Below are 27,230 nucleotides of genomic sequence, written 5' to 3'. Positions count from 1 at the left end.
TCTTTCCTCTGTGCCTGGATCTTTCCAGAATTAGCTTCTAACCAGGATTCCAGGTTCTCCCACGGTGTGGTCTAATTTCTGGGGGGTCATCTGCAGAGAACTGAGGGTTTTAAACTCAGCTGACACTGGGCCAGTCACTCTCTGTGGGTGGCCATCCTAGGCATTGTGGGATGTTGAGTAGCATCCCTGGTGCCCACCCAATCCGTGCCAGAGCACCCTCCAGTGTGACAAACACAGATGTCCTCAGACATTGCCCAGTATCCAACAGGGCAAAAAGAATCTCCCAGTGAGAACAGTTGCTTTATTGTATGTAGTAAAGGCTCCGCTGCAGTGACCGAGATGGGGCTAGGGTCCCTACTCCCTGGTGAGTGAGGACTGGGGTCTGTGCACCTGCCCTGGTCAGGACACACTGGGTAGCCCAGAGCCCCTGCTTGGCCCCATCTTGGCCAGTGTTCATGGCCCCATGACCCTGTGGACAGGCAGGCAGTTGAGTGAACAGATGGTCATGGGATCATTTACAGCTCAGCTCACGTTCCCTCTCCCTATCAAGACATCTTCCTTTTCATAAATTTTGCAAGGGCCATGGAAGCAAGCCAACTTTCCTGTCAACAGGGGAAGCTGCCAGCCCGGGCGGGACAACCACTGTCTACCCACCTGGCCACACTTCTTGAAAGCAGAATGAGTTTCCTATGGCTGCCATGACTAAGAACTATGAATTGGGTGACTTAAAATAATATACATTTACTCTCTCCATGTTCAGGCCAGAAATCTGGGACCAAGGTGGTAGCAGGCTGGTTCTTTCTGGAGTTGTGAGTGGGTATCTTGCTAGTGTTGCTGGTAACCTCGGTGTCCTGGGTGGGTGACCTCATCACTCCAGCCTCTGCCTCCCTTGTCATGTGATCTCCCCATTTGTGTGCAAATTTCCCTCTTCTTATAAGGACACCAGTCATTAGGGCCACCCAACTCCAGTGTGACCCCATCTTAACTAATTACACCTGCACAGACCCTATTTCCAAGCAAGGTCCCACTCACATGGATGCTGGGAGTCAGAACACGGACATGTCCTTTGGGACCTGACTCAACCCATGACAGGGCCCTTGTGGTTCTCTCCTCCACGCTTGGCTTAGCTCTCCAGTGGCCGGCCCGCCCCCCTCAAATTAAATGAAGCTCTTCAGCAAGGCTGCCCTAATCCGTCCCAGCCCCTTTCTACTTTTCTCTCTGGCCATTTCCTGCAGGGCCCATTGCAGTCGCCTGCTGATGTTTGCTGCCCTCAGTTTTATGTTTATTATCCATCTTCCCTGAGGCCCAGGCTTTCTGAAGCCCAGCCCAGTGCCCAGCAGGAGCCCTAACATGACCTTGGGCCATTTGGGCCCATGGTCTGTGTCTCCACTACGACCACTTGAAACACCCCTGGCCCACCGCTCTTCATAGGCTGCACATGGCAACCCCCTCCTAAGAGAACAGTTCGGCTAGGGACTTCCCAGTGGAGAAGGCTGATCAGCATAGTGGCCAGGGGATCAGGGTCAGTGTCAGCCCTGAGGAATCATAGGGACAAGGGCCCTGAAGACTTTATGGTAAGTGTCAGTGCTTCATTCTTTCTCATGTCCAAGTAATATTCCACTGTGAGGATGGACCACATTGTGCTTGTTCATTCATCCGTCCCCACTCAGGTTCTTTCCACTTTTGGGCTGCTGTGAACATGCTTGTACAAGTGTTTGTGTGAATGTGAGTTTTATTTCTCTTGAGCACATACCTAGGAGAAGTCTCACTTGGTCAGACGGTCACTCTACATGAACCCTTTGTTGGACAAGTCAGATTAATAGCCCCCAGGAAAGCAGAGCAGCCTGAGTCAAACCCTGCGGGCATCCTACAGGCTGAGAGGCTCAGGCAGTGGACTCAACCTCTCTGGGCTGGGAAAAAGAAAATAATAGTACTTTACACTCAGAGGATTAAAGAGTTAAAACTGGGAGACTCGTGCCTGACCTGTGGTGGCGCAGTGGATAAAGTGTTGACCTGGAAATGCTGAGGTCGCTGGTTCGAAACCCTGGGCTTCCCTGGTCAAGGCACATATGGGAGTTGATGCTTCCTGCTCCCCCCTTCTCTCTCTCTGTTTCTCTCTCTCTCTCCCTCTCTCTCTCCTTTCTAAAATGAATAAATAAAATTAAAAAAATAAAAAAGTTAAAAAAAAAAACTGGGAGACTCCCAACACTAGCTGAGCTCCCAGCAGGCCTGGATCAGGCTGGGGGTGGGGTGGCATTAGAGGTGGAAACCAGCTCTAGCTCAGGGACAGGGCCCAGGGAGAGGGTGGGTTCCTGGGGGGAGGGGCAAGCCAGGCTGGTTTGCGTGGATAAGGGCTAGTGAGTTTGTAGATGGCCTGAGGGCCTAGGGCTGGGCGAGGGGAAAGGCTGAGCCCAGGATGTAGGGTCTAGGACAGGGGTCCCCAAACTACGGCCCGCGGGCCGCATGCGGCCCCCTGAGGCCATTTATCCGGCCCCCACCGCTCTTCCGGAAGGGGCACCTCTTTCATTGGTGGTCAGTGAGAGGAGCAGAGTCCCCATTGAAATACTGGTCAGTTTGTTGATTTAAATTTGTTCTTTATTTTAAATATTGTATTTGTTCCCATTTTGTTTTTTTACTTTAAAATAAGATATGTGCAGTGTGCATAGGGATTTGTTCATAGTTTTTTTTATAGTCCGGCCCTCCAATGGTCTGAGTGACAGTGAACTGGCCCCCTGTGTAAAAAGTTTGGGGACCCCTGGTCTAGGATAAGACCCTTAGAGGTGACCATGACAATTCAAGGGAAGCACCTTGAGGATCCTCCTCCCCAGACAGGGTCCTGCTGGCTGGACAGTGCCTGGCAGGGATGGTAGAGGAAGAGGCCTGGGGCTAACTGGAGGATGGGGACTGAATCAAAGTCTGGAGTCTGCTATTCCATGATGGACCTAGGCTAGAGGCAGATTCAGAATATTCTTAGGCCAGAGGGAGTTTCAGAAAGTCCAGGAGTGGCTCCAGGCCACCCAGCTGGGGTGGGGGAAGGGGCTTCAGTGTGGAGGGGCTGGGAGTAGCCTCTTTGATCCCACCTCCCAACTCTCCAGCTCAGCTAAAAGAAATGTGGAAAAAAGGTCAAAGATAATGTAAAGCCTTTAAAAGGAGGGGAGGTGTGGAGTTACTTGTCCAAGGCCTGGAACCACCTCACATGGCTTTTGTAATCAAGGCAATGAATAAACAAACGTGACTAGATCCAAAACTATTAAGCTATCTCCATTCACAGGAAGGTAAGTCCATGGGAGGAAAAGAAGGATCGGCCTAGACCTGTCCCTGTTTGACAAAGGGATAAACTGAGGCACTATCCCCCCAAATCCCATCTGATGTGAGGAGAGGACTGAGGCCCTGAAGGTCCCTCCCACCAGAGCCCAGGATACCAGCCCTCCACCCTCATCTGGCTCCCACCCACCTCCCTTGCTCCTGCCATGGAGTATCATTTTCAAAATTATCAAACAATTGCAAGGTGAGCACGTGGGCAGGCGCTCTCATCCTGAATCATTCATGAGGGAAGCAGCTGGCAGGCAAGATTAGGATGGGAGAAAGCAGGAGAAGAAAAAGGAAGACAAAACCAGGAGGCTGGCCTGTCCCTAAATAAATGAGGGGCAAGGATCTGTCAATACCGAGCTCTAAGCCTTGTTGACCATGAAGCCCCTGGGGAGCCTGCTGCAATCATGAAGGCCTTGCCAGCAGCCTTTTGTCTTTTGTCCAAGTTTCAGATGGCGTCATGGGCTGACTGGGGGGCCCCAAAACATTATATTCACATTCCTAATTCCTGAGCCTGTAAGTACGACCTTATTTAGAAAAAGGGTTTTTGCAGGTGTTAAGGGTTTGAAGCGAGATCTTCCTCGTAGGACTTAACTCCAATAAATGTCCCTTTTAGAGACACACAGAAAAGGGACAGAGAGGATAAGGGAGAAAATGGCATGTGATCACAAATTCAGTGATGTGCCTACAACTGAGACTTAGAGCCCCTAGAAACTGCTGGAGGCAGTATAAGGCTCCTTCCCTGGAGCCTCTGGAGGGCACATGGCCCTGTTGACACCTTGATTTCAGAAGCCTTCAGAATATGAGGGAGTTATATAGGCTTGGGGAACCTCCCAGAAGAGATCAGCCACACAAAGGAGGCCTGTGTAAAAGAGGTCAGAAACCAGAAAAGTGGCCAGTGGTGTGGGGCCTGTGAGGCTGCAAGGTTGACTTGGGCTTGGTCTCTGAGCAAGACAGGTGCTTTAGGAAGGCCATGCTCAGAAGTGGGTTATAATACAATTCTGATGGTATAGACCTCCACCAATGTCAGCTGCCCCTCTTCTCCCTGGGGCTGTGACACTCACATGTCTCCTTCCCTCCCACCTGATGTCAAAAGTGGGAGAGGTGGGCTACCCTGGCACTGGTCACCAACAGATGAGCAGCTGGTCCTGATGGTACCTAAATCAGACCTTGGATGGGAGTCCAGGAGGGAGCAAATCCACGAATCCACCTGGACAGTGCTGATTAGTGATTCTGGGGCTTCAGATATCCCCGAGTGGGAAGAGGACCAAGGACCATAGAGAAAGAGGCTCTGCAAAAATCAGCGGCTGTCCCTAATCTGTAGCAGCCCTCCGGATCCAAGACTCCTGGGCCGTGTCCAGGGCTGCCAGGCCCTGATAGTACTGTTGCCAGGACTACGGCACTTGCTGATGAAATGAAACTAACCCGAGAGGCACGGAAAAGAGAAATGTATTGCTTTCCCCTCTCTAGGCTGGTTCCAATTAAAAATCCCTTTTTTCAGCACAGACACAATATAGCAAACTATAATCACAACAGCTTCCTCTGTTCATTGAACTTCTACTCCGCAATGGGAATCTTACAGAGCCTGCAATGCCCACTGGCTCTTGGTGCTTCCAGCAAAGAGCTGGGGGACTCAACCTACACGCAGTCTTTTCTGGCTCTGGTCTTTCAGATCTCAAGTGAACCACCCCTCCATCCAGCTGGCCCTGGTTTTCCTTCACCTCTCCAAGGGGCAATGCTGTTACCACAACCTTGTTCAACTCTTGGAATCAGCGTTCCTTGGAAAACGTTTAGGGCGTTTTCCTGCTGCTGGGATGTAGACACACCCGGTTCTGAATGTCCCATGATGATAGGATTCTGCTCTCTGCGCCCTGGACTGTTTCCCCGTGTACAGGGTGGATGACGTCTCCAGTGCGCCTCACCCCGGCGTCATTTTCCTAGTGTGCTAGGTGGGCGGCATCCCTTCTGTGTCCTGGGACTCAGATTCCTCATGTGGAGGGCGAGAGAGGTCCCCCGTGCACCCTGGGCCTCAGTTTCCCCATCTCTCCTGCCAAGGAGTCGACTGCACTCAGCCTTCCCAACTCTGAGACAAAGGACGGTCGGGCGATCCCTGACCACATCGCGTCTGCAGACTCACTGACCAAGCAGTGGGAATTGAGCACCGGCGCTTCTGGGACGTGTTAAGCGTCCCTTGCCAAGACCCCCACCTCCCCCAATGCTAACCTAGGAATAATATCTTAATTTGAATAAGACTTTTCTGCCACGTGCCCACAAACAAGATGGAACCTCATAGGAGTCCTGCCCGACTCCAAGATGGCAACGCATCTTCCTTTACTCTCACGCGGGAGGTGGACGAATACTGCCCGCTGCCCGTTTGCAAGATGGCGGCAGCCTGGGGGAAGCACGTTTTCCCGCCTCCTGACTCGCCACGTACCCACTCTCAAGATGTCTTCTTCCGCAAAGTCCCCACGCTTGAAGGCGGTTCGATCACTAGCTCAGGCTTTGTCACGTGATCCCCCCTTTTCTGCTTTTCCCCATGCCAAGAGCCATTTCCGCCTTGAGCTCTGACGGACGGCCATTTCCTCCAATGGTTGCCAGCCATTCCCCTAGGCTCCACCCCCTCGAGCGCCTCCTAGCCATCGAGAGGCGCTGGCGGGGGCCAGCAGCTATCTCCCCGCCCCCCTGAGCAGCGGGAGCCAATGGGCAGCGCGCGCGAGGGACGTGTTCAGGCGTCTCCGCCATTTTGTGAGTCTATAACTCGGAGCCGTTGGGTTGGTTCCTGCTATTCCGGCGCCTCCACTCCGTCCCCCGCGGGTCTCCTGTGTGTGCAATGGACGGGTGAGTCGTGCTTGCTCGGGCTTCCCGCTTGCCTTCTCGCGCTCCAGCTTTCCTCTTGCAGCCGCCTGGGCCTCGTCGGAACGACGACCAGCCTGTCGTTCCACCCCAGGCCTACGGGCAACTACGGGTTCCCTCCCCTTCTCTCGGTCGCGGGGAAAGCTGCTAGAGGCATGAGACTGCCCACATCTTCTGGGCCAGGGTCGGCCGAGACCAGCCTTTCCCTCCGCCATGCTTGTTTTTGGTCTCCGTCACTGGTACCGAACGCACGCGGCGGCCGCGCGGCCCTTCCCGTCGGTCCCCCGCCCGCGCCACCTTTTCTCTCTTCATATGGCCCTTCCGGCTACCCGTACCCCTTTCGCTCCCTGTGTGGCCCTTTCCGCTCCCCGTTCTGCCCCCCACGCGCGCGTGCGCAGCTTTTCTCACGCTTTCTCCTGCTCCAGTGCGCGTGCGCGGCCTTTCCCGCCGTGCCGACTCCGCTCTGGGCCTCCCCCGCCCAAGGCCGTCCCGGGCGCGGCCGGGAGACGCCGCCCTCCTTCCCGGAAGGGCGCGGGCCCTCCCCCGCCTTCCACTGGCCCCTCCCCGGGCTTCCCACAAAGACCGGCCGCAATTCCAGTCCAGTCCCAGCCCCAGGGCCTGGGATGCCGAGGAGCGACCCTCGCGTCTTCTTTGTTAACGCTAGCCCAGGATTCTGTCCGGGAGTACTTTAACATGCACTGGTTCACCCGGGTCGTGGAACTCCAAGCCCTAGATCCCGCGGAGCGACCCACGTGGGTCGGAACGACCGGACCCTGAGCCTTCGGGCAGTGTAGTCGGCTGGCCGGCCACTTTGAAAGAGGGAAGGGGCCCTGGGTGTACGGGCAATCGGCTCCGGGACGGAGGCGAGAGAACTGGGGCGAGGGGAGGTGGGATAATCCACTTTTCGAATTGAGCTATCCCCGCAGTCTTGTTAAGTAGATTTTAAACTACAGAGACTTAATTATTTTAACATTGAGGTAGAGTGCCAACGCACAAAGCTGTGTTTTGTTAGCCAGAGACATGAGTTTGCCCAGTGTGGAGACACTTGCAAACGTTTTTGGTCTGGGGAAAAATAATAGAATGTTAAAAATGAAACTAACTTTAAACTGTTTTTTCCTCCTGCGAGTTAGCCTAGTTTTCATTTCCCCTTGGGAGGGCTAGGTTTTGATTTTTAAAAAGCCTGAAAATTCTATAGACAGTCTTGGTTAACTTTTCATATGTAGCTTGGAAAGCTCTCCTTCCCTAGGTCTGGAGGGAGGCTGGTCGAAATGCCTAGAGGGTCACTCTCTGCCTCTATGCCTTGGGTTTTAAAATGATAGGTTTTTTTTCAGTCTTTAAGAAAAACTGCTGGGGCATGAGGAATACAGTATCAAGTCCACCTCCGGGTTGGGATGGCTCTCCCAGAGAATCCCTTACCAAGCCACTGGGCCTGGGTTGTGGATGCAAACTAGTGGGTACTTAGGGGCCCTGTGGGGAAATCTTAGTGTTTGTGTATGGAAGGGAGCCCTTCAAGGAAATATCGATGGAAAGTGGGCAAAAGCCTTTTCTCCATTGTCTAGACCAGTGCTCCTGTTTTGCTTCCCTAAAGGGATGACTGTTGAGGGAGTGTTTCAATGTTTCACCCTCTTAAGTGTGGCTTGGGGGCTTGATTCCATTTGCAGCCTCTTTTGGATGACGTGGTGTTACCTAGGCAGCCAGGCCAAACCTGTTCTTTGGAAGGTTTGGGAACCTTTTTAAGAGAGGCCATTAAAGAAATTTAATTAATTAATTAATTTATTTTAAAGACTTTATTTTTATTGATTTTACAGAGAGCTTGCAAGAGTATCACAAGAGCTTGCTTCACTTTAGTTGTTCATTGTTTGCCTTGTTGCTTGTTGTATATGCTTTGACTAGGTAAGACCAGAGTTTTTAAACTGACCTCAGCGTTCCAGGTCGACACTCTTGTCTACTATGCCACCACTGGCCATACTGATTGGTTTTAGAGAGACAGAGACAAAAGAAAAGCATTCATTCATTGTTTTACTTAGTTGTGCGCTCATTGGTTGCTTCTGGTATGTTCCCTCCCAGGGGATGGAACCTGCAACCAGAGGACTTTCTAACCAACTGGGCTGCCAGGACCAAGAAGGGACATTTTATGTAAAACTTCCTGCTCCTGAGCAGCCCTCCCAAGGAGTAGGAAGCAGTGAGTTGTCTTGGGTTAGCAGAGGGGAAGCTGCATGTTTTTCATTCTTTTGGTTTTTGGGTTTTTTGTTTGTTTTTGAGTTTTTCCTTGGCTTCATAGGTTTTAAAAACTTTTTGATGTTAGCCCATAATCTTTTCTTACAGTGAAGAGATGAAGGCCTTTCAGTAGAGGTGTAATGGGTTAGAATGAGCCATTGAGCACTGCAGATGGTAGGACTATAATATAGCTCTTGGAGTCATGCTGTGTCGAAGGTGGGAGTCAGTGCCTTGAACTTTTCTGAGGGCAGAAGCAAAGGGGTAATGGTGTAGGTCAGTGGTCCTCAACCTTTTTTGGGCCACGGACCGGTTTAATGTCAGAAAATATTTTCACGGACCGGCCTTTAGGGTGGGACGGATAAATGCACAAAATAAAATTATGCAACCAGTGTAAAAACTGTGGTATTTTAAAATATAATTGTCGAACTTATGAGACAGGCGTCAAGAGTGAGTCTTAGACGGATGTAACAGAGGGAATCTGGTCATAAAAAACAACAACAACGTTCAGACTTAAATATAAATAAAATGGCAATAATGTAAGTTATTTATTCTGTCTCTATGGCCCACGGACCGGTACTGGTCCCCGGCCCAGGGGTTGGGGACCACTGGTGTAGGGTGCTGCTCCAGGGCCTTTTACCCATTCTGAGACCATCCTTTCCATGTCTGGGTGAGGGGAACATCTTTGTGTGACATCATGGGAAGCTCTGGTCACAGACCTCTAAGCCAGGTTACCTGGTAGGGGGGGGCGTTGCTAAGTTCCTCTCCATGAGTCATTGAGGACTGTTTACATTTGCTATGTAGAAGCCCTTGGAGGATTTTTTTGTTTGTACTGAATCTGTAGTTGAGGCCTGCAGACTCTCAGCCCCTCATCTCAAGTGAGGACCAGGCTTGTGTGCACCCCAAGAAGGAGGCCTCCATGGAGGCCTGGTGCCTTGGGCCTGACTGAACACTCCTGCTTTACTAAGAGACTGCTGGAACCTTAGTAGTCAAGGTTTCTCCTGGCCTTCCTGAGCTGGGCCTGGGGCAGGGAGAAAGTCCAGTCACACTGAGGCAGGTTGATGAGTAACTTGTGTTATTTATTTATTTATTTTTGTATTTTTCTGAAGCTGGAAATGGGAAGGCAGTCAGACAGACTCCTGCATGCACCTGACCAGGATCCACCACAGGGCGATGCTCTGCCCTTCTGGGGCATCGCTTTGTTGCAACCAGAGCCATTCTAGCGCCTGAGGCAGAGGCCATAGTGCCATCCTCAGCGCTCGGGCAAACTTTGCCCCAATTGAGCCTTGGCTGCCGGAGGGGAAGAGAGACAGAGAGGAAGGAGAGGGGGAGGGGTGGAGAAGCAGATGGGCGCTTCTCCTGTGTGCCCTGGCTGAGAATCGAACCCAGGACTCCCGCACGCCAGGCTGATACTCTACCACTGAGCCAACTGGCCAGGGCCACTTGTGTTAATTTCATCTGATTATTTGTCTCTCTGTTGTCTCCTTGCTCTGAGCCAGTCTGCTATTCTTTGAACAGAGTTCCCTTGTTGAGTCCCCTTGTGAAGCTGACCTCAGGGCCTTGTGAGTTGCCTTCTCACTGGCCTTCCTTCCCAGCTTGAAAAAATCGTTCTCCAGGCGATTCTAGTTTTTAGAAAGCAGACAACAGCACTTCAGCCTTTAACAACAAGCATCAAGTGTCCCTCCTGGGGCTTTTGGAGGGGGTGTCTTTGTCTGGGGTCCTGCTGGGAGGGAGGGGAGCTGGAGGACAATGATGGCTCCTTTTCAAGTTGAGATTAAATGGATGACAGCTCAGTTCCCTGCCCCAAGCTTATTAGTTAACCGAGGACCTCAAATGGGGCCAGGGGTGGGGAGAAATGTGTAGCTAGAGAGGCCCTTCACTGGCGGGTCTGTTCTGGGAGCCCAGCTGCTGTAGTACACCTGCTAACGGTCTCCTTTCTCTCTCTCTTTACAGCATTGTCCCAGACATAGCAGTTGGTACAAAGGTAGGCATTGCCGACTCTGCTATCCTGTTAGTTGTTGTGGCCTCTGATCTGGTGCTATGTGGGCCCTTCCCTCCTTCTCTGAATACTAGGGCTTCCTTCAAACAGCAGTGCTCTTGTGGTCTACAGTTTGCAAGGGGCAAAAGGATTGCAGGCTGGTTGTTATTCTTCAGACACTTTTCCTTTGTCCTACTTGCATCCAGTCCATTAGAGTGTCTGCATTTCCAGCAATGTGGGTTGGGTGGTCCTTCAATGGTAAATGCATGTTGGGCTTTAGTTTGGGACGCTTCCTCCTTGCCCTGGAGAGAGTCCTAGGATGTGTGATTGGGACTGAGGATATCTGCCCAGTGTTCTAAGTATAAGTACTCTTGGTTTGATATAGAAAAAGTCGAAATCTAATTGTACTACAAGCAGTTCGTGGGGTGGCTGGTGGGGTAGGAGGGTGCAGAGGGGCTACCTTTGATGCCATCACGGTTCAAATACTTTTGGGGTTGAAAACCCCAGTGGTTTTTTTCTTTTAAGATAAAGGAAAATAGAGGCGTTACAATTCCTTTATGTGCTCTTCCTACCTAGTACTTGGACATTTAAGCTGTAGAAAGGGCAGAGTTGGCAGCTGCTACCTCCACAGGGTGTTGGGGCCATGGTAGTCTTCCCCTCCCTTCAGGTGAGGACCAGGCTTGTGTGAACCTCAAAAAGGAGGCCTCCATGGAGGGCCTGGTGCCCTGGTGGAGACTGGGACCTGGGGAGTCCACTGCAGGTGGCTTGGTCAGTGGGCCGGTTTCGGTTTTTCCGAAATCTTGTCTCCACTCCCTCTGTCCTGATCTTCTTGCAGATAAAACCTGTTTATTCAGTGGTGGGAGGAGGGAAAGAGACTTTCATCTGAAGCGTTTTTTAACCACAGAAAATGTCTGGCCTGACTTTGCCCATTTCTAGCTGGAGCAGCTCTGCCTGGGGCTGTCCTTGAAGTGGCCCCTCTGGCTAACTCCACCTGACTGGCCCCAGGGGACTTGCTTTCAGACTCAGACCTGCACAGGATAAACCCCTACGCTCTCAGGGAGGCACCACTTGGCTCTACCACCACAGCCTAGTACCTGTACCCCAGCCCACCAGGAGGGCAGCACAGTTGGGTTCCGGGCACCACTGACAATCACCCCAGCTTGAGAACAAACTGTGCCTTAAGTTAGAGGTGTCCAGAGGTTAATGATGCTAAGCTATTGCTTAAAAAGCAACGGTTCCCCCTACACGCCGTTTGTCGGGAGCAGGCATTCCTTGTTCCCCGCAGGAAGCACACAGCTTGGGCTTTTCTAGTAGATGCTCAATTGAAAAGCACTATGGGATCTCCCCAAGTGTCTACTCTAAAAAGAACCATCCGCTGGATTGTCTCTCTAAAGGCAGTTGGATTGTTCTCTTAGTTTCACTCTGGTCATGACCTCACTATGGCTGTGCCCAAGTCAGAAGGCCTTTGGGAAATCTCAGCATCTGATCTGGCCTGTGTCCCTCCACAGTTTTGCCCTTAAGGGTTTCTGCCCCAGTGGGCAGTCCCCTTCTGAGCTGCTTGGTCACTGCCTGCACCAGGGTGTCCCTGTGCTTTCTGGGGAGGGGCTACTTAGCTGACCAGGCCTGTATTCGGGAGGGAAAGGGCTTGGAGAAGTGCATAGACAAGTAATCACAGTTTGCCTCATAGATGATGTGGGAGCAACAGGCCATCTCCCATGGGAACGCAATGAGAGCCAAGAATGCTGCCACTCAAAAGCCCTGCCTGGCGCTGGTCTGAGCAGTCAAGATGCCCTTTTTTATGGTTGTGCAGTCAGCACATGGAAGCCACATGGTACCTGGCTTGTGTCCAGCGCTGGGGGAGGCACCTTTATGAGCCTAAAGGGGGACGGGCATGGGTCAGAGTTCCCGGTTAGAAATAGGAAGCGACTATCCTGTGTCTTATACAGGTGGAATTCACCTACCTTTGGTGTCAGCGGGATATTCTGGGCCTGGGGTGTACTCTGCTTGGTGGCTTTGTCCACACCAAGTCTTGTGTGCCTATAGTGCTGAGCTCTGAAGCACCAGGTGTCCACTCAGGGAGACAACTGAGTCAGCCGCAAGACATTTCACTTTGTATTAGACCCCAGCCCTCAGAGACCAGCAGTCTAACCACTTATTTCTTCCCTTGAAGCACTGGGTTTGAGCAGCCTCCATTATAAGCCATGCGCTATGGGCCTGGGTCTGCATTGTAATTGTGGGTGCTGGCCCAACCACAGATTCAGAATGAGGGGGACACATGCCCACAACAGGGAGCTAGTGGTGGTATAGCCATTCCTGATCTCCTCAAAGAGCAGTTTGTATACCTCCCTGGCTCCCTTTAGTAGGTCTTGACAGCCACCTGTGGCAGGGCAAAGGTTCTGAGGGCTTCTAGGGCACCTCAGCTCTGCTGGGGGAAGACTGGTGGCCACATGGTAGTCCTGTGATGGTTGTACTTGTTCGAGTAACAACTAAATTGGCAGTTTGGAGGCAGGGCAGAGATAAGGTGTACTTGGGAAACGCGGTTTGAAAAAGAGGGCAAGGTTGTAAAGGCCCAGGTGAGCTGGTCTCTTGTGTCTGCTGTTGGCTTGACAGGAGCTGAGGTTGAGGGCCCGGGACAGTCTGCCCTGGTTGCCAGTTTTGGTCCTGGTCTTATTGGTGAAGCCCTGCCATAGCTCTGTCTACCCCATAGAAGTAATCAAATTGTTTTTTGGGGAAAAAAACAGGTCAGAAGTGACAGGAACCCACCTGCAGACATGCAGTGCTTGAGCTGTTCTCAGCCCCCATTTTCTTGGTCATTGTGCAGTCACTGGAGAATGTCACCGACTGACGGAGAGGTAGAGTTTCTAGTCAGTGAGGGATGAGGCTGCAGCTCAGGTGTCCTTACACAGCTGGAAAATAGGCCAAGGGAGTAGCTGCAGTGTGACAAGGGGACTTTGTTCTCAAGTTTGCAAGTAGCTTTGTGATAGCTGAAGACTGTCCACCAGTCTCAGGGTGGCTAGCTGGTTCTGCCATTGGAGCACCTGACCTGAGGCCTGTTCACAGACCCCAGAAGGGTCCCCCATTACCAGGAGATGAGAGTGATTTGCAAGTCTCCTTTGGTGACAGCCTCCACTTTGGAAAAGCAGCCACATCTGGGGATTCAGGAAGTCCACGAGGCCATCTTGAGGCGGGACAGGCACAGTGCAGGGCAGTCTCTTCAAGTCTGAGCAGCGGGATATTCTGGGAGGAAAGGGTCTAGAGCCATGTGCCAGGCCACTTCCAGCCCCGTTCTAGTGCGCCCTCTCTTCCAGCGGGGATCGGACGAGCTCTTCTCTGCCTGTGTTACAAACGGACCCTTTATCATGAGCAGCAACTCAGCCTCCGCAGGTAACTGCTGACCAGAGGCGTTTGTGCCTGCCTGCCCTGGGGGTTTCCTCTTTGTGCCCAAGTGTGCTCTATGCTACAGGACACTGGGTGAACTGATTTTGGCTGTATTTAGAGCCCCCGTTCACAAACAACCACACTTCCTGGGAGTTGGCATGGGGTAGGACATACTAGATGTGGAGATCACTCTGCTTGGGGCCACCTGGGAGGGTGAGTTTTCCTGTGTGGGAACCTGGAAGGTGCTCTGACAAACCACCCCTCTTCTCAGCAAACGGAAATGACAGCAAGAAGTTCAAAGGTGACAACAGAAGTACAGGTGTGCCCTCCAGAGTAATCCACATCCGGAAGCTCCCCAGCGATGTCACTGAGGGCGAGGTCATTTCCCTGGGCCTGCCCTTTGGGAAGGTCACCAACCTCTTGATGCTGAAAGGGAAAAACCAGGTGTGTGAGCCCATTCTAGGAAGGGCTCTGGGCTGCAACAGGGGTGGGATGTAGGGCTTATCCAGGGGCCTGGGCCTGGCTTACCTCCCCACCCCTGCCAGGCCTTCATTGAGATGAACACAGAGGAAGCAGCCAACACCATGGTGAACTATTACACTTCAGTGACACCTGTGCTTCGTGGCCAGCCCATCTACATCCAGTTTTCCAATCACAAGGAGCTTAAGACCGACAGCTCACCTAATCAGGCCGTGCGTTATCCCCTTGACCCCTCTGGAGTGGGGCAGGGCCCTTGGTGTGGGCCTGGGGGCAGTGGGACTGACAGCTGTCCCCTCCCCTTTCCCCACAGCGGGCCCAGGCAGCCTTGCAGGCAGTGAACTCAGTTCAGTCAGGGAACCTGGCGCTGGCTGCCTCGGCTGCTGCTGTGGATGCTGGGATGGCGATGGCTGGCCAGAGCCCGGTGCTCAGGATCATTGTGGAGAACCTTTTCTACCCAGTCACCCTGGACGTGCTTCACCAGGTGAAGTGGGATGATCCAGGGTACCCAATTTTTCATCCAGCCCTGGACAGAGGCTGACTTTCCTTTTTCTGGCAGATATTCTCCAAGTTTGGCACAGTTCTTAAAATCATCACTTTCACCAAGAACAACCAGTTCCAGGCACTGCTGCAGTATGCCGAACCCGTGAGCGCCCAGCACGCCAAGCTGGTGAGTGGGTCCCTAAGGATGCCTGCCTGGGCTGCCCACCCCTCCCCCTGCAAGCCTCAGGACCCCAGCCACTCACAGCCTTTCCCTGCAGTCACTGGACGGACAGAACATCTACAACGCTTGCTGCACACTCCGCATTGACTTTTCCAAGCTTACCAGCCTCAACGTTAAGTATAACAACGACAAGAGCCGAGACTACACCCGTCCTGACCTGCCTTCTGGTGACAGCCAGCCTTCACTGGACCAGACCATGGCTGCGGCTTTTGGTAAGATGTCCGGCAAGGTGCCCAGTATTGCTGTGGTAGGCAAGGATGCGTAGCTCAGTCTCAGTGCCCAGGCCCTAGGAGTACCATGATGCCCGCCCTGCGCCCAGGGAGGTTGGCTCCCGTCACTCCTTACATGGCAATAGCACCCAACACAGGTGGACATTGGACCTGCCTGCTGGGTGTGGGGTGCGCCGGCTCGGCTCACTCGGCTCTGGTGGCGGAGGTTGTGGGTGCGATGATTAGTGTCTCATTTGTTTCTAGGTGCACCTGGTATAATGTCAGCCTCTCCGTATGCAGGAGCTGGTTTCCCTCCCACCTTTGCCATTCCTCAAGCTGCAGGTATTCAAACACTTGGTCTTGGTCCCCACAGCTGACTGTGCATGTCCACACACCTTTCAGTAGCTCTGCTGACACACGAGCTGAAGGGCGCAGTCATGGGGGGAGCCCACCTTCCTGGGCGCGGGCCTCTGGGTTCCCTGAGGATCCTGGACAGGGTAGTCGTAGGACAGGGCCACACAGAGAATCCTCTAACCGCACAGTCTCTGGTCTGATTCCTTCAAGCACCTCCCGGGCAAGGACGTGTGCACACAGTGGTTGGAGGGCTGAGTCCCTAGTAGGTGAATTTAAGTGTCCTGGTAAGCAGAGTGGCATGAGCTGGGCGGGCACACCTGAGCGTCCCTCCTGGGGGCTGGGCGCCTGACCATGTGACAGTCATGAGCCTGCTGTGTCCTGCCAAGTGTGCCATCTGCATGGTGATGGGCACCTGCATGCACACAAGGTCAAGGCTCAATTCTGCATTCATGGAGCTGGAGCTTTTGTGCTGTATGGGCTGGGCGCATGTAGCCGGGTCCAATCCCAGTGCAGTCTGCTGTGAGGAGGATGAGGGAGCCAGCAGGCAACATGGCCAGGATAGGCTGAGTGCAGGAGCCTCCTGTGTGTGTCCTTTTGCATGAAGATGGGCAGGATTTCGCTCCCCTCTTGGTGGAGATGGCACTGTTGCTTATCTCTTTACCACCTCTCTTTCTACAGGCCTCTCTGTTCCCAATGTGCATGGAGCACTGGCTCCTCTGGCCATTCCATCAGCAGCAGCAGCAGCAGCCGCAGCGGGCCGAATTGCTATTCCAGGCCTGGGAGGGGCTGGGAATTCTGTCCTGCTGGTCAGCAACCTCAACCCCGAGGTACGTGGCTCTTCCAGGTTGTTCTTCCGGAGGCTCAAGCAGGAAAGTTGTGCTCTCAGGTCTTAGTGCAGACTGTCAGCAGGTTGCGCTCTTGTAACTCCTGGAGCTCGTACACAGGCTAGTCCTTTTACAGCCGCACTCTGCGCTCGCTGCACCCTCCCCTCCCTTCCCACTATGCTGGGAGCTCTGTCCCCTAATGTCCTGGTTTACATGTCCAATTCTATAGTGTTCAGAGTTGAAATAGTTTTCGATACATGAAAGCAATCATAAAATTTCAAACCAAACACTCCTCTGTCTAAAGAGGTCTCTGGACACCTCTGCTCAGGAGGGCCATGGTCTGTGCTGCCCCCACAAGTCCGAGTACCAGTATCTGGAATAGCCAACCTACACTTGTCTCTGGGCTAAGTTTGGCTCAGAGAGAACTTGGGTGAGATCAAGGTTCAAAATATTTAACTCTTGAAAGATGGGATTAATGTTCAATTAGCATTTTCAGACTTTTCTCATCTGTCTGACCACTCCTGTGATCTCTTGGCCTGGGGCGGCCGGTGCCTTGTCTGAGTTAGATGCTCTAGAAGCCTCACTAACAGACTCCACCCCTCGTGCTTGTGTGAGCGTTTATACTTTCCCTGCAGCAGTCAGCAGGAGACAGGTTCCAGGGGAACTGAACCCAGCAAGGGGCTCAGCAGGAGCAGGGCAAGGCCCAGGGGCAGCAACGTCTCCTGCTCACTGTGCGGACAGGTGCTTTCCTGCCTGCTCCACGAGGTGGACCTGTGACTAGTAATGTGTGTAGATCTGACTGATGGAACACTGCGGATTTTCTTATGTATTTACTGACCTGTGTTTTTTGCTACTTTTTTTCTTTTCTCCCCTTCCCCTTTCCCAATTTTTTTTCTGATCCGGAATTTCTTTGCCAACTGACTGCACGGTACTTCTGCTTCCTGTTGTTGCTTGAAACAAAACAAAACCATAAATAAATAAAAACAAAATTCCCCCTCAAACCCTGCTCTCCGGAAACCAACCTGCCCTTGAATATTAACATCCTGACAACTTCATCATCCATCAACCTGCACGCCTGCGGGGCTGCCTCCTCGTGGTGGACGATGGCAACTCGCTCCTTGACCTCTCCCTTTCCCTGTCCCTCCGCTGCCTTGCTCTGCTGTCCTCTAAAGAGAGTCACACCCCAAAGCCTCTTTATTCTTTTCGGTATGTTATCATTCACACTTTTATTATCTTGTTTTCATTTAATTGAGGTTATTTTGACACCCTAAGATGTACTATGAGTTTGCAGTTCTGCCTCATTACTGGTTTGCCTTCGGTTTTTGTGTATTTATTTGGATTTCGTAGACACGCATGGTTTATTGCCCTGCATGCTTTCGCAGAGTTAAGCGTGTTGGTAGCATGTAAAGTGATGGCTTTTTGGCAATTGACCTTTCCTGGATTTTATGACTTTTTTGCTGAAGGTAGTTCTCCTGGTAACATCCCTGTGACTAGACGCAGGTTCCCAGAGGCAGAATAGCAAACCTTCGGGAAGAGCCAGCCCTGTGAGGGTGTGTGGGTCATGGGGGCTGGTGGGGGAGGCGGCAGCAGATCCCAGGCTCAGGACCCTGTACCCACGCTTTTGAAGGCGTGTATGGCGATGTGCAGCGGGTGAAGATTTTGTTCAATAAGAAGGAGAATGCCCTGGTGCAGATGGCAGACGGGAGCCAAGCCCAGCTGGGTAAGGGGTGTTGGCCTGGGATGGGGGTGGGGAACCAGGTGTGTGCCTTAGGGCCTTGGGTCACATGGGTCCCCCATTTCTAGCCATGAGCCACCTCAACGGGCACAAGCTGCATGGGAAGCCAGTGCGCATCACACTCTCCAAGCACCAGAACGTGCAGCTGCCCCGTGAGGGCCAAGAGGACCAGGGCCTTACCAAGGACTATGGGAACTCACCCTTGCACCGCTTCAAAAAACCAGGCTCCAAGAATTTCCAAAACATTTTCCCGCCTTCAGCCACCCTCCACCTCTCCAACATCCCGTATGTGTCACATGGATGGGTCAGGGTGGGGGCCTCCTTGGAACCCTAGGCTTTTAATAGGTTGTCCTTCTATAAGCTGCATCAGTCCTTCCTGAGACTTGTGAACCAAAGGAGGGGAAGGGGGAAGGCATTTTTTTTTTTTTTCTTAAGCTGGAAACGGGGAGAGACAATCAGACTCCCGCATGCGCCGGACCAGGATCCACCGGGCACGCCCACCTGGGGCAGAGGCCAAGGAGCCATCCCCAGCGCCCGGGCCATCTTTGCTCCAATGGAGCCTTGGCTGCGGGAGAGGAATAGAGAGACAGAGAGGAAGGGGGGGGGGTGGAGAAGCAAATGGGCGCTTCCCCTATGTGCCCTGGCCAGGAATCGAACCCGGGTCCCCGCACGCCAGGCCGACGCTCTACCGCTGAGCCAACCAGCCAGGGCGGGGGAAGGCATTTTTTACACACCTGTTAGGCATCAGTTTTCAGAGCCATGTGGAGTTTTTTTGTGATTCTGTAGACTTGAAATACAGTTAAGTACCCTATAACTGAGTTTCTAAAAGACCTTGGGCCTTCACTACCTCTCAAAATGACTGTCCTCAAGGGAGTGGCTGTGGTCTTGGCCTTCCACTAGAGGACCTGTGGCTCAGATGTCTTCTCTCCTTGCAGGCCCTCCATATCTGAGGAAGACCTCAAGATCCTTTTTTCTAGCAATGGCGGAGTTGTCAAGGGGTTCAAGTTCTTCCAGTGAGCATAAAACCCTCTCCACACCCATCTTCCTTTCCCCACCCACCCACCCCTCATTTCCTCTTTTCTCCTCTACTTCATATTGTTCCTGTCTCCACATCCCATAGGAAGGACCGCAAGATGGCGCTGATCCAGATGGGTTCAGTGGAAGAGGCCATCCAGGCTCTTATCGACCTGCACAACCATGATCTGGGTGAAAACCACCACCTGCGGGTGTCCTTCTCCAAGTCCACCATTTAGGCCCAGCCACCAAGGACCAGCCTGCCGGGAGATCCCGGCAACAACTTCCATCATTCCAGAAAATAGCCACTTTAAAAGCAGCTGAAGTGACCTTAAAAGACCAGAGATTTTATTTTTTTAAAGAGAAATCAGTTTACCTGTTTTTAAAAAAATTAAATCTAATTTACCTTGCTCACCTTCAGGAGATGCTCGGGTGCCACCCTTGGGCTCCTGGTGACACATGGACAGCATATGCCTACTCTCCTCCCTGGTCCCTTGCCTGTGCCTTCTGCAGGGTGGGCGTTCCCTAACCTCCACTTGGCTTCTTTGTGCCTTAAAACCCACTGCTCTGGCAGGGCCTTCTTGTGGTAGCAAATGCATAGGGATTTGGGGACTGAGGGGACAGCCTCCCACAGGGATCATGTGTGTGGCAGGAGGCTGCCAGCTGCAGGGTCTGCTGATGCCCCAATCCTTCATTTAATCAAGTGTGTGATTTTTCCCCACCCCTGGCTTGAGGTGCCCCTAATAGGGCAAGACCCCCTAAGGGTGCGTTCCTGGCGCTTCTTCAGCTTGGAGCTTTGTTTAAATGTAAATCTCTGTATTGTGCTTTGATGCAGTTGCAGATATCTGTGCCTAGCAATATTTCCAGTTGACCAAATATTCTAATCTTCATTTATATGCAAAAGAAATAGTTTTAAGTAACCTTTTATATAGCAAGATGATAAAAATGGTATGAGTGTAATCTAAATTTCTTCCTTATATGACCTTGTATACTGTACTTTTTATTTTATTGCTTGTAATTAAGTTGCAGGGCAGGATCTAGTTTTCCAGGGCAGACACAGTGGGGGCCACTGAGGAACCTGGGTTCTTCCTCAAAAGCCCAGGCCTGAGACCTCCAGATGCCTTACACTTAACCTGTTCTCTGTCTGGGAGGACAAGGGCTCTTAAAACTTTCAGGGTTTCTTTATTTCCTGCAAATTCGGACCAAAGTTTTTTTGTTTTTTGTCTGCCTCTAATGCTGGGACCTCTTAAGGTGGGACAACAGCCCTCGAGTCTTAACTATCCTTTACCTTGTGTAGTCCTGCACTCAGGGGTCCAAGGGGCTTCCCTGTGCACAGGCCTGGACCACTGAGTGTTTGTATTGGGGTAGGGACAAGGGTTTAAATATTTATAATTTTTTATACCTGTTATAAGACATGAGAGGCAGCAAAGGCAGTTTTTTATGGTGACACAGATGTATATTTTGATACCAGCAATTACAGGCTCAGTATTGTAATGTGGAGCATGGCACATTCCACTCCCTGCCTGATGGCTTGTAATGTGGAGAGAACTGAATTAAAGCAATTTTTATAACAACTCTGCCTTTTCCACAGGCTTTCTGTTCACATTGTAGAAGGCAGTTTGGCCAGTCTGTACTGGACTTGGAATAAATTCTGTATCCTGCACTCATTTCCCTCTTTATTGGGCTTGCTTGTCTTCACTGCTGTTTTCTCTTCTGGGTAATCTCCAGATGGTGGGGGCTGTAGGCCAGTGCAAGTCCCATGAGCATTGGCATCAAGTTTTGTGGACCAAAAAGCCCTACATGGGAGTCCCACCTTTCCCTGTGCAAGTGGGGTCGCTTTCTTTGGGAAGTCTGCATGTGTCTGGAATAGGCCAACTAAGCAAGAGGGGAACAGATGGGAAGGAAGAGAGATTAGAAGCATGAACTCAGTGGTGGCGCCTTTCCTTGCCCCCCCCCCCCTTTTTTTTGGTGATAGGGACAGACAGGGAGAGAGATGAGAAGCATCAATTCTTGCACTTTAGTTCATTGCTTTCTCTTGTGTATCGACCAGGGGGCTATAACAGACCCCTTGCTCAAGCCAGGGACCTTGGGGTTTTTGTTTTGTTTTTTAATTTTACTCATTTTGAGAGGAGAGAGAGCGGGGGGGGGGGGGGGGGGAGGAGCTGGAAGCATCAACTCCCATATGTGCCTTGACCAGGCAAGCCCAGGGTTTCAAACCGGCGACCTCAGCATTTCCAGGTCGATGCTTTATCCACTGCGCCACCACAGGTCAGGCGACCTTGGGGTTTTAAACCTGGGTCCTCCACATCCCGGTCCAGTGCTCCATCCACTACCTGGTCAGGCTAATTGCTTTCTTATACATACCTTGACCAGAGGCTTCAGCTGAGCCACTGACCCTGTGGTCATGTCTATGATCCTATACTCAAGCAGGCAAGCCCACACTCAAGCCAGTGACCTCAGGGTTTTGAACCTGGGTCCTTGGCATCCCAGGTTGATGCTATTCATTGCACCATCATCTAATCAGGCACGGCAGTCCTCTTTTTAGGCATGCTGGACAGGACCTGTTATTTTCTCTGTACTTATTTTGCTCATGGGCTTGTACCGCCATCAAACGATCCCTGGGTCACCTTTGTGGTGGAATCCTCAGGCCAGAATGACAACGGCAGGGATTCCAGTGTCAACCTTTTATTGTCTGGTTGCAAAACACTTCTGCGCAGCCCTCATTTCCCAGCACCTTCATAATGTTGCCCCCCCACCCCAGCCTACAGAGCCCCTAGGTGCTTTCAGTCCTTAAATCTGCGGGCTGCCTGCATCTTGTGGTAATAGCTCTCAGCCTCTGACTCACAAGAATCCTCCTCACCCAGCACCAGGCCAACTGCTTTGCGCCGCAGTGTTGATTCCCGGCTGGCTGGTCCCAGAGACCCATCAGCGGCACTGAGTGGGGGCAGCCCCTCCCCTGTGGTCAGGTTGACTGTGGCTACAGCACTGAACCGTTGCTCCTCCGGGTCCACATCACTTACAGATGAGCCAGGGGACACACCAAGTGGCTTAGGCCCACCACGAAAGCCATGAGCTATGTCCCCTAGCTCATAACCACCCTCACCCTCTGATCCCTTGGTCCCACTGCCAGCAGCTTTCCACTCCCAGGGCCCATTACCAGCAGACAGGTGGACCACAGGGTGGTGGGGTGCATGTGCATCAATGGTGATGATGCTGGCTGAGTCGCGGTCTGATGGTGACCTGTACTGTGAGGAGTCAGAACTGGAGCTGGAGGACAAGGCTGTCTCAGCCACCTTGGAGCCTGGTCCACCTGGTGCCTTGGACATGGCAATCACCTGCAGTAGCCGGGGTGGGTTGGCCATGCGGGGCTGGGTTGAGGCTGTAGCCACAGTGGCCCCACTCTTCTCAGCCATCATGAGCCACTTGGCCCGCACAGCCACACTGCCCTTGGGGGAAAGGCCAGCTGCTGCCTGTGCCCCCTCCTCTGGTATGTGCACTAGGGGCTGTGGCCCGGCTCTCGGTGGGAGAATGACCCGAGGCCCAAGGCCTGGTCTTGCCTGGACTGTGGGGTAGAGTGAGGGTGGAGCTGGGCCCTCTTCCTCCCCCTCCTCCTCCTCCTCCTCCTCTTCTTCCTCCTCTGCCATGGGCTCTGTGGGCACCAGCATGTGCCCCAGGCTGGCCTCATCAGGCAGCCCCATGCCACAGCCTTCCAGTGATTTCTGCTTCCACTCGCTGATGAGCTGCTTAGAGCGTGAGGCATCAAGCGGCACGTGGATGGTCATGTGGCGGCGGGCAGGATCATCAAGTGAGGGCGTGCTGACACGGGGCAGTGTGTGGCTGAAAGTCACCATGTTCTCCTTGCCCATGGGGCTGCGTGGGGCCAGTAGGTCTACATCCACACTAGCCCGCTTCAGGCTGCCCAGTGAGGCCTTCTCACGGGCCACAGGCCCAGGCACACCCTCCAGCCGCCCCGGAGGGCCCAGCTCGTCGGTGCTTACGGACTTGTTCTGCTGGTACACGGAGTCATGGCCCCGCTGAGTCAGTGCCCGCAGCGCATCTTTGGCAGGAGTTGGGGCTGTGGGCTTCTCTGTGGGTGGGGCCTGGAAGTTGCCCACAGCGTGGCAGGCCTGGGGGTGAGATACAGGGTGGCTGTGAGGCCCACGGTGGGAGATCGGAGTCCCCACTAGGCAGAGGCTTGGTGTAAGGGCCCCCAGAGGGGTAGTCTGAAGGGAAAGTCTCTTAGTAGAGCAAATTACCACCTAAGGTCACTGCACAAAGGGCAACTGTGAGCGCGTCAGGCCTTGGGGCCTGTGCCTCCACACCTCAGACCCCCTTGGTGGCCAGCCTTCCCCCTCAGACCTAACAGCCGCCAGTCTCCTGCGTCAGACACTCACAAGGTAGGCGGCGATGCCAGCACCGATGAGGAAACCTGCATAGACGTCCACAGGGTGACTGCGGTACTGTGTGATCTGGGTGAGACCGCAGACACCCGCTGCGATGGCAAAAGCGAACACCAGGCTGGGCTTGAGCAGCTTGGTCGTGTCAGAGATGACGGAGTTGAAGTACATCTGGGGACAAAGCAGCTGTCAGGGCTGGGGCCAGGGCAGCTGGGACAGAGGTGGGAGGGACAAAGGCGGGTTGGTCAGTGTGAGCGGGGCGGAGCTTGGGGTAGGGTGGACTGTAGGGTGGGCAGGTACTGAGCCCGAGACTCACCGACACGTAGACAGCAGCGAAGGCTGACAGTGTGGCATGCTGAGATGGGAAGGTCTTCCTGTAAGAAGCATCCATGTGAGCTCCACTGTATCCAAGACCCCTCCTGTGCCTCAATTTCCATACTGAATGGGACAGGGGTTGGGGCCTGCTCACCTTGCAGACAGGATGGCATGGGTGTCATGGCCAGAGCAGATATCCTGTGTGATGTAGGGGTTGGCATCGCACGAGGTGCCCAGCAGCGTGTAATTGGGCTTGCAGACAGTCAGGAAGAAGGGGGCGTGGTAGCCCGTGGCCAGTTGGATGACATCGGTTACCAGGGCTGTGGCACACAGGCCGAACACATGGACGCCTGCAGGTGAAAAAGTCAGGGCTGGTGCAGGAGCTAGTGGCCAGACCCACCCACTCTGGGAGTAGATCAGGGAGAGGGTGTGGGGGGGGTGCTGTCCAGCAACTCACCCACAAAGCGTACAGTGCGCCGCAGGAAGGAGTTAAAGTTGCAGCCGCCCGCATTGATGCTGCCTTCAGCCCCACCTGGGCCACCTCCGCGGCCCCAGAGCCGAGACTGCAGACAGTACAGCATGCCCTCGCCCACCATGATCTGCCAACAGGGGTGGTGCTTAGCTGGATCCTGGCCCCAGGTTGCCAACAGGATGGCCAAGACCCCTGGACTCTGAGACTTACCGAGGCCGCAGGGGCAGCAAAGGCCAAGCTGAGCAGCATAAGCAGAGGGATGAGCTCCTCATTCGTCTCCACGTAGGGCATGGAAAGTGTGCGGTCATAGCACTGGAAACCCACCTTGGCCGGCTTGAAGAGGTCAGTCAGCTCCAGGAAGTAGAGGGACACGATGGAGGATGCCACAATGGGCAGCTGCAGGGAGACAGCTGGCTAGTCACACCCACTTACTGACTTACCCATCCCTGAGTTCAGTCCCATCCATTGATTCACCAACTCATCCACCTATCCATGCTGCAGTTCATGCAATCATCAGATCATCCATCATGCAGTGACCCACCCATCCAATTGTGTAGCACCCATCGTCCATCCATCCACCATAGCCATTCTTGCACCCATTAATCCATTCATCAATCTGTGATTTATCCATTATTCATCCATGCTTCCTTCTTTCCATCCATCATCCACCCACCCACTTCATTCATCCACTCATTTCTTCCCTCCAGCCACTCCTGCCATCTAACAACTTAGAAATAGCAAATGTTCCTGTCTCTGGGCTTTTTCTCTTAAAGATGGAATGATGCCCATAACATGCCTCTGGTGCCCTAGTCCTCCTCAGAGAGGCCCTCCCTGACCACCCATCTCTCTATTCATTGCACTGCTTTATTTCCTCTAGGCCTCATACCCTACGTGCCAACCTGCCACTCAGCCCTGAGAACATGGACATCTAGCCTATGGCAGGTGCTGAATGAATGAACGAATGAATGAATTCATTGAGTCACTGATTCATGCAACAAGGCGTATCCGTTGCACAACCTTATCATGTGTCCCACACAAGCTGGGTACACAGCATACATGATGGTCCTGCATGCTTATGACACCCATGAGGTACAGAAAGTAAGACTGAAGTTGGGAAAGCTGAGCTGTTCTTGATCACATCGCAGGTGTGGTGCCCAGAGGAAGATCATTCACTCCTTTACATGAGCCACAAATAGCTGCTGAGCACAGATTCTGGCAATCTTTTTGAGGAAGCAAACCCTCATAGTGGTTCAATGCCTCCCATCCTGGTCCAAAGATCTCAAACACCCACAGGGGACAAAGGTGGCACTGTGGGGGCTAGAGAGTATGTAAATGTCTAAGGGGGGCTGGCTGCCTCGGGAAGCCCCCACCTCCATTTTACAGATAGGGAAACTGAGGCATAGATGAAGTGCACGAGAAGCTCCCACCTTAAATCCTGCCTTGTATGGTGCCTTACTTAAGAGGGGCCTCAGCCATCCATCCAGCCCTGCAGAGGGTACAGCTTTGTGGTCAGGACTGGGACAGAGGGAGGGACCCAGCTGAGGGCTCTCAGAAGCGAAATGCCAAAGTTGAATTTGTAGGAGCAGGTCTCATGCCCAACGAGCATTTATTGAGTGCCTGTTGGCATGTCAAGTGGGGGAGAGTTGGGCTACATGGAGGCTAAAGTCAGTGACGGACTTCCAGGGATGAACAAAGGTCACCTGTGCCATCATCATCAGCACTTCCTGTGTGCTAGGTGGCTGCACTTATTATCTTTTACTTTTTTAAACACTCATTAAGCTTTCACTATGTGTCTGGCCTATTATCTCAGAGGTTAGGGAAAGTGTACCAGCCTCTACAATCAGCACAGGTGGGATTTGAGCTCAGATCCTCAGGCTTAAGAGCCAAAGTGCTAAAGGAAGACACTGCATTTACCCAAGCTGTTTGGAAACCCAGGACACCCTTTTGCCCCTTGAACTTCTCATCCTGCAGAACCCAACTTCTCTGATCCCCATCCCCAGGCACAGCCCCACTCCCAGGCACAGCCCCACCCCCAAGTACCTTAGCTGTGCCCCCACCCGAGCTGTGCTGCTCCTGTACCTCAGCATGGGGTGTCCCCAGGGCGATTAGAACTAAGGCCTCTGCCAGGCCCCCCCTCACCTCAACGAAGTAGAAGCAGGGCAGAAGCGTCATGCTGTCCTTCGGGCTTTTATTCTTCTCCTTGGTCGAGATCATGGTGTCGTGGGTGCCACAGGCCGTGGTTAGAAGAAATAAAGCTGCACTGGAGAAGGGGGAGGGGGTGCAGACCGAGTCCGGGGGACCCGGTACCCGGCGACAGCGGGGTTGGGGTGGGCAAGGATGAGAAAGAACCGCCCAAGGAAACTGAGGCCAGGGGAGAAAGGTGTCTCGGCGGCCTCCCCCGCGCACTGTGGCCCTGCCAAACAATCGGCTGCTGGCACACCCACACCCCAAATAGAGGTCTGGGAAGGAGGGCGGGGCCGGCCTGGTTAACGGGTCTCAGTCCGGGGCCGTCTCCGCACCAGTGTGGGGGCCTCCGGCATATGGAAGGGTCCGGGGCCTCGGCTCTTAGGCCCCTCACCTGGCGCGCGGGTGCTTGGAGGGCGGAGCTGGCTGCCGCGGCAGCCGGCTGAGCGCCGAGCACAAAGCACGGTCCCTCCTACGTGGGGGCGGAGGGGAGATAAGAAGGGAGAGCAGAGGGGCGGGGGGAGGCGGAGGGGACCCCGCCCGGCCCCGAGACCCTGCACCCGCGGCAGCCTAAATGCGGCGCAAAGGGCGGGGGCTCTTTGTTTCGGCGCGTCGAGGGCGCCGCGCGCGGTGGTGTCCTGGCCAGGCCTCCGGGTGCGGTCCCCGCCTCCTAGGCGCCCGCCTCCTCCGTCTCTGGGTCTTAGGGGTCCCAGTGTCAGGTGGGGGAGAGCTAGGCCGAGGTCTGCGGTCTTCTCCCCTCCCGGGATAGGCCTCGGGAGTTCCATAGGTGCTG

General features: G+C 53.3%; 2 protein-coding genes across 3 annotated transcripts; one reads left to right on the top strand and one right to left on the bottom strand.

The window, feature by feature from the left end:
* The first annotated feature begins 6,004 nt into the window (after positions 1-6,004).
* On the top strand, positions 6,005-20,736 carry PTBP1 (polypyrimidine tract binding protein 1). 2 transcript variants are annotated; one of them, XM_066278098.1, is made up of 15 exons: positions 6,005-6,147; positions 10,330-10,360; positions 13,663-13,738; positions 14,004-14,176; positions 14,278-14,424; positions 14,523-14,693; positions 14,769-14,879; positions 14,971-15,145; positions 15,407-15,484; positions 16,175-16,323; positions 17,493-17,526; positions 17,948-18,040; positions 18,124-18,340; positions 18,991-19,068; positions 19,176-20,736. In XM_066278098.1, exons 1-15 carry the CDS (start codon positions 6,140-6,142, stop codon positions 19,306-19,308), a joined length of 1,674 nt encoding a protein of 557 aa, XP_066134195.1. In that variant the 5' UTR covers positions 6,005-6,139; the 3' UTR covers positions 19,309-20,736. The 2 variants fall into 2 exon arrangements, with proteins under 2 accessions (XP_066134195.1, XP_066134203.1); XM_066278106.1 differs by lacking the exon at positions 15,407-15,484 and having other exon boundaries at positions 6,006-6,147.
* Positions 20,737-21,691: 955 nt separating this feature from the next.
* On the bottom strand, positions 21,692-26,748 carry PLPPR3 (phospholipid phosphatase related 3). Its single transcript, XM_066278084.1, has 7 exons — positions 26,393-26,748; positions 24,464-24,649; positions 24,239-24,380; positions 23,936-24,131; positions 23,783-23,840; positions 23,464-23,637; positions 21,692-23,196 (listed from the first exon to the last, which is right to left on the bottom strand). Exons 1-7 carry the CDS (start codon positions 26,465-26,467, stop codon positions 21,853-21,855), a joined length of 2,175 nt encoding a protein of 724 aa, XP_066134181.1. The 5' UTR covers positions 26,468-26,748; the 3' UTR covers positions 21,692-21,852.
* Positions 26,749-27,230: the final 482 nt, after the last annotated feature.

This window comes from Saccopteryx bilineata, chromosome 1, assembly GCF_036850765.1.
Source record: "Saccopteryx bilineata isolate mSacBil1 chromosome 1, mSacBil1_pri_phased_curated, whole genome shotgun sequence".
NCBI lineage: Eukaryota > Metazoa > Chordata > Mammalia > Chiroptera > Emballonuridae > Saccopteryx > Saccopteryx bilineata.
Note: the sequence above shows the minus strand (reverse complement) of the source record. Positions and strands in the feature narration are given on the sequence as shown.

Bases quoted from the DNA above. Each gene is read 5' to 3' on its own strand.
- PTBP1 (XM_066278098.1), top strand. The intron at 15,146-15,406 runs GTAAGATGTCCG...ATTTGTTTCTAG, and splicing joins GACCATGGCTGCGGCTTTTG to GTGCACCTGGTATAATGTCA. The intron at 19,069-19,175 runs GTGAGCATAAAA...CACATCCCATAG, and splicing joins AAGGGGTTCAAGTTCTTCCA to GAAGGACCGCAAGATGGCGC.
- PLPPR3 (XM_066278084.1), bottom strand. From the start codon at position 26,467: ATGATCTCGACCAAGGAGAAGAATAAAAGCCCGAAGGACAGCATGACG. The intron at 23,841-23,935 runs GTGAGCAGGCCC...TGCTTCTTACAG, and splicing joins CATGCCATCCTGTCTGCAAG to GAAGACCTTCCCATCTCAGC. The intron at 23,197-23,463 runs GTGAGTGTCTGA...TCTCACCCCCAG, and splicing joins CTGGCATCGCCGCCTACCTT to GCCTGCCACGCTGTGGGCAA.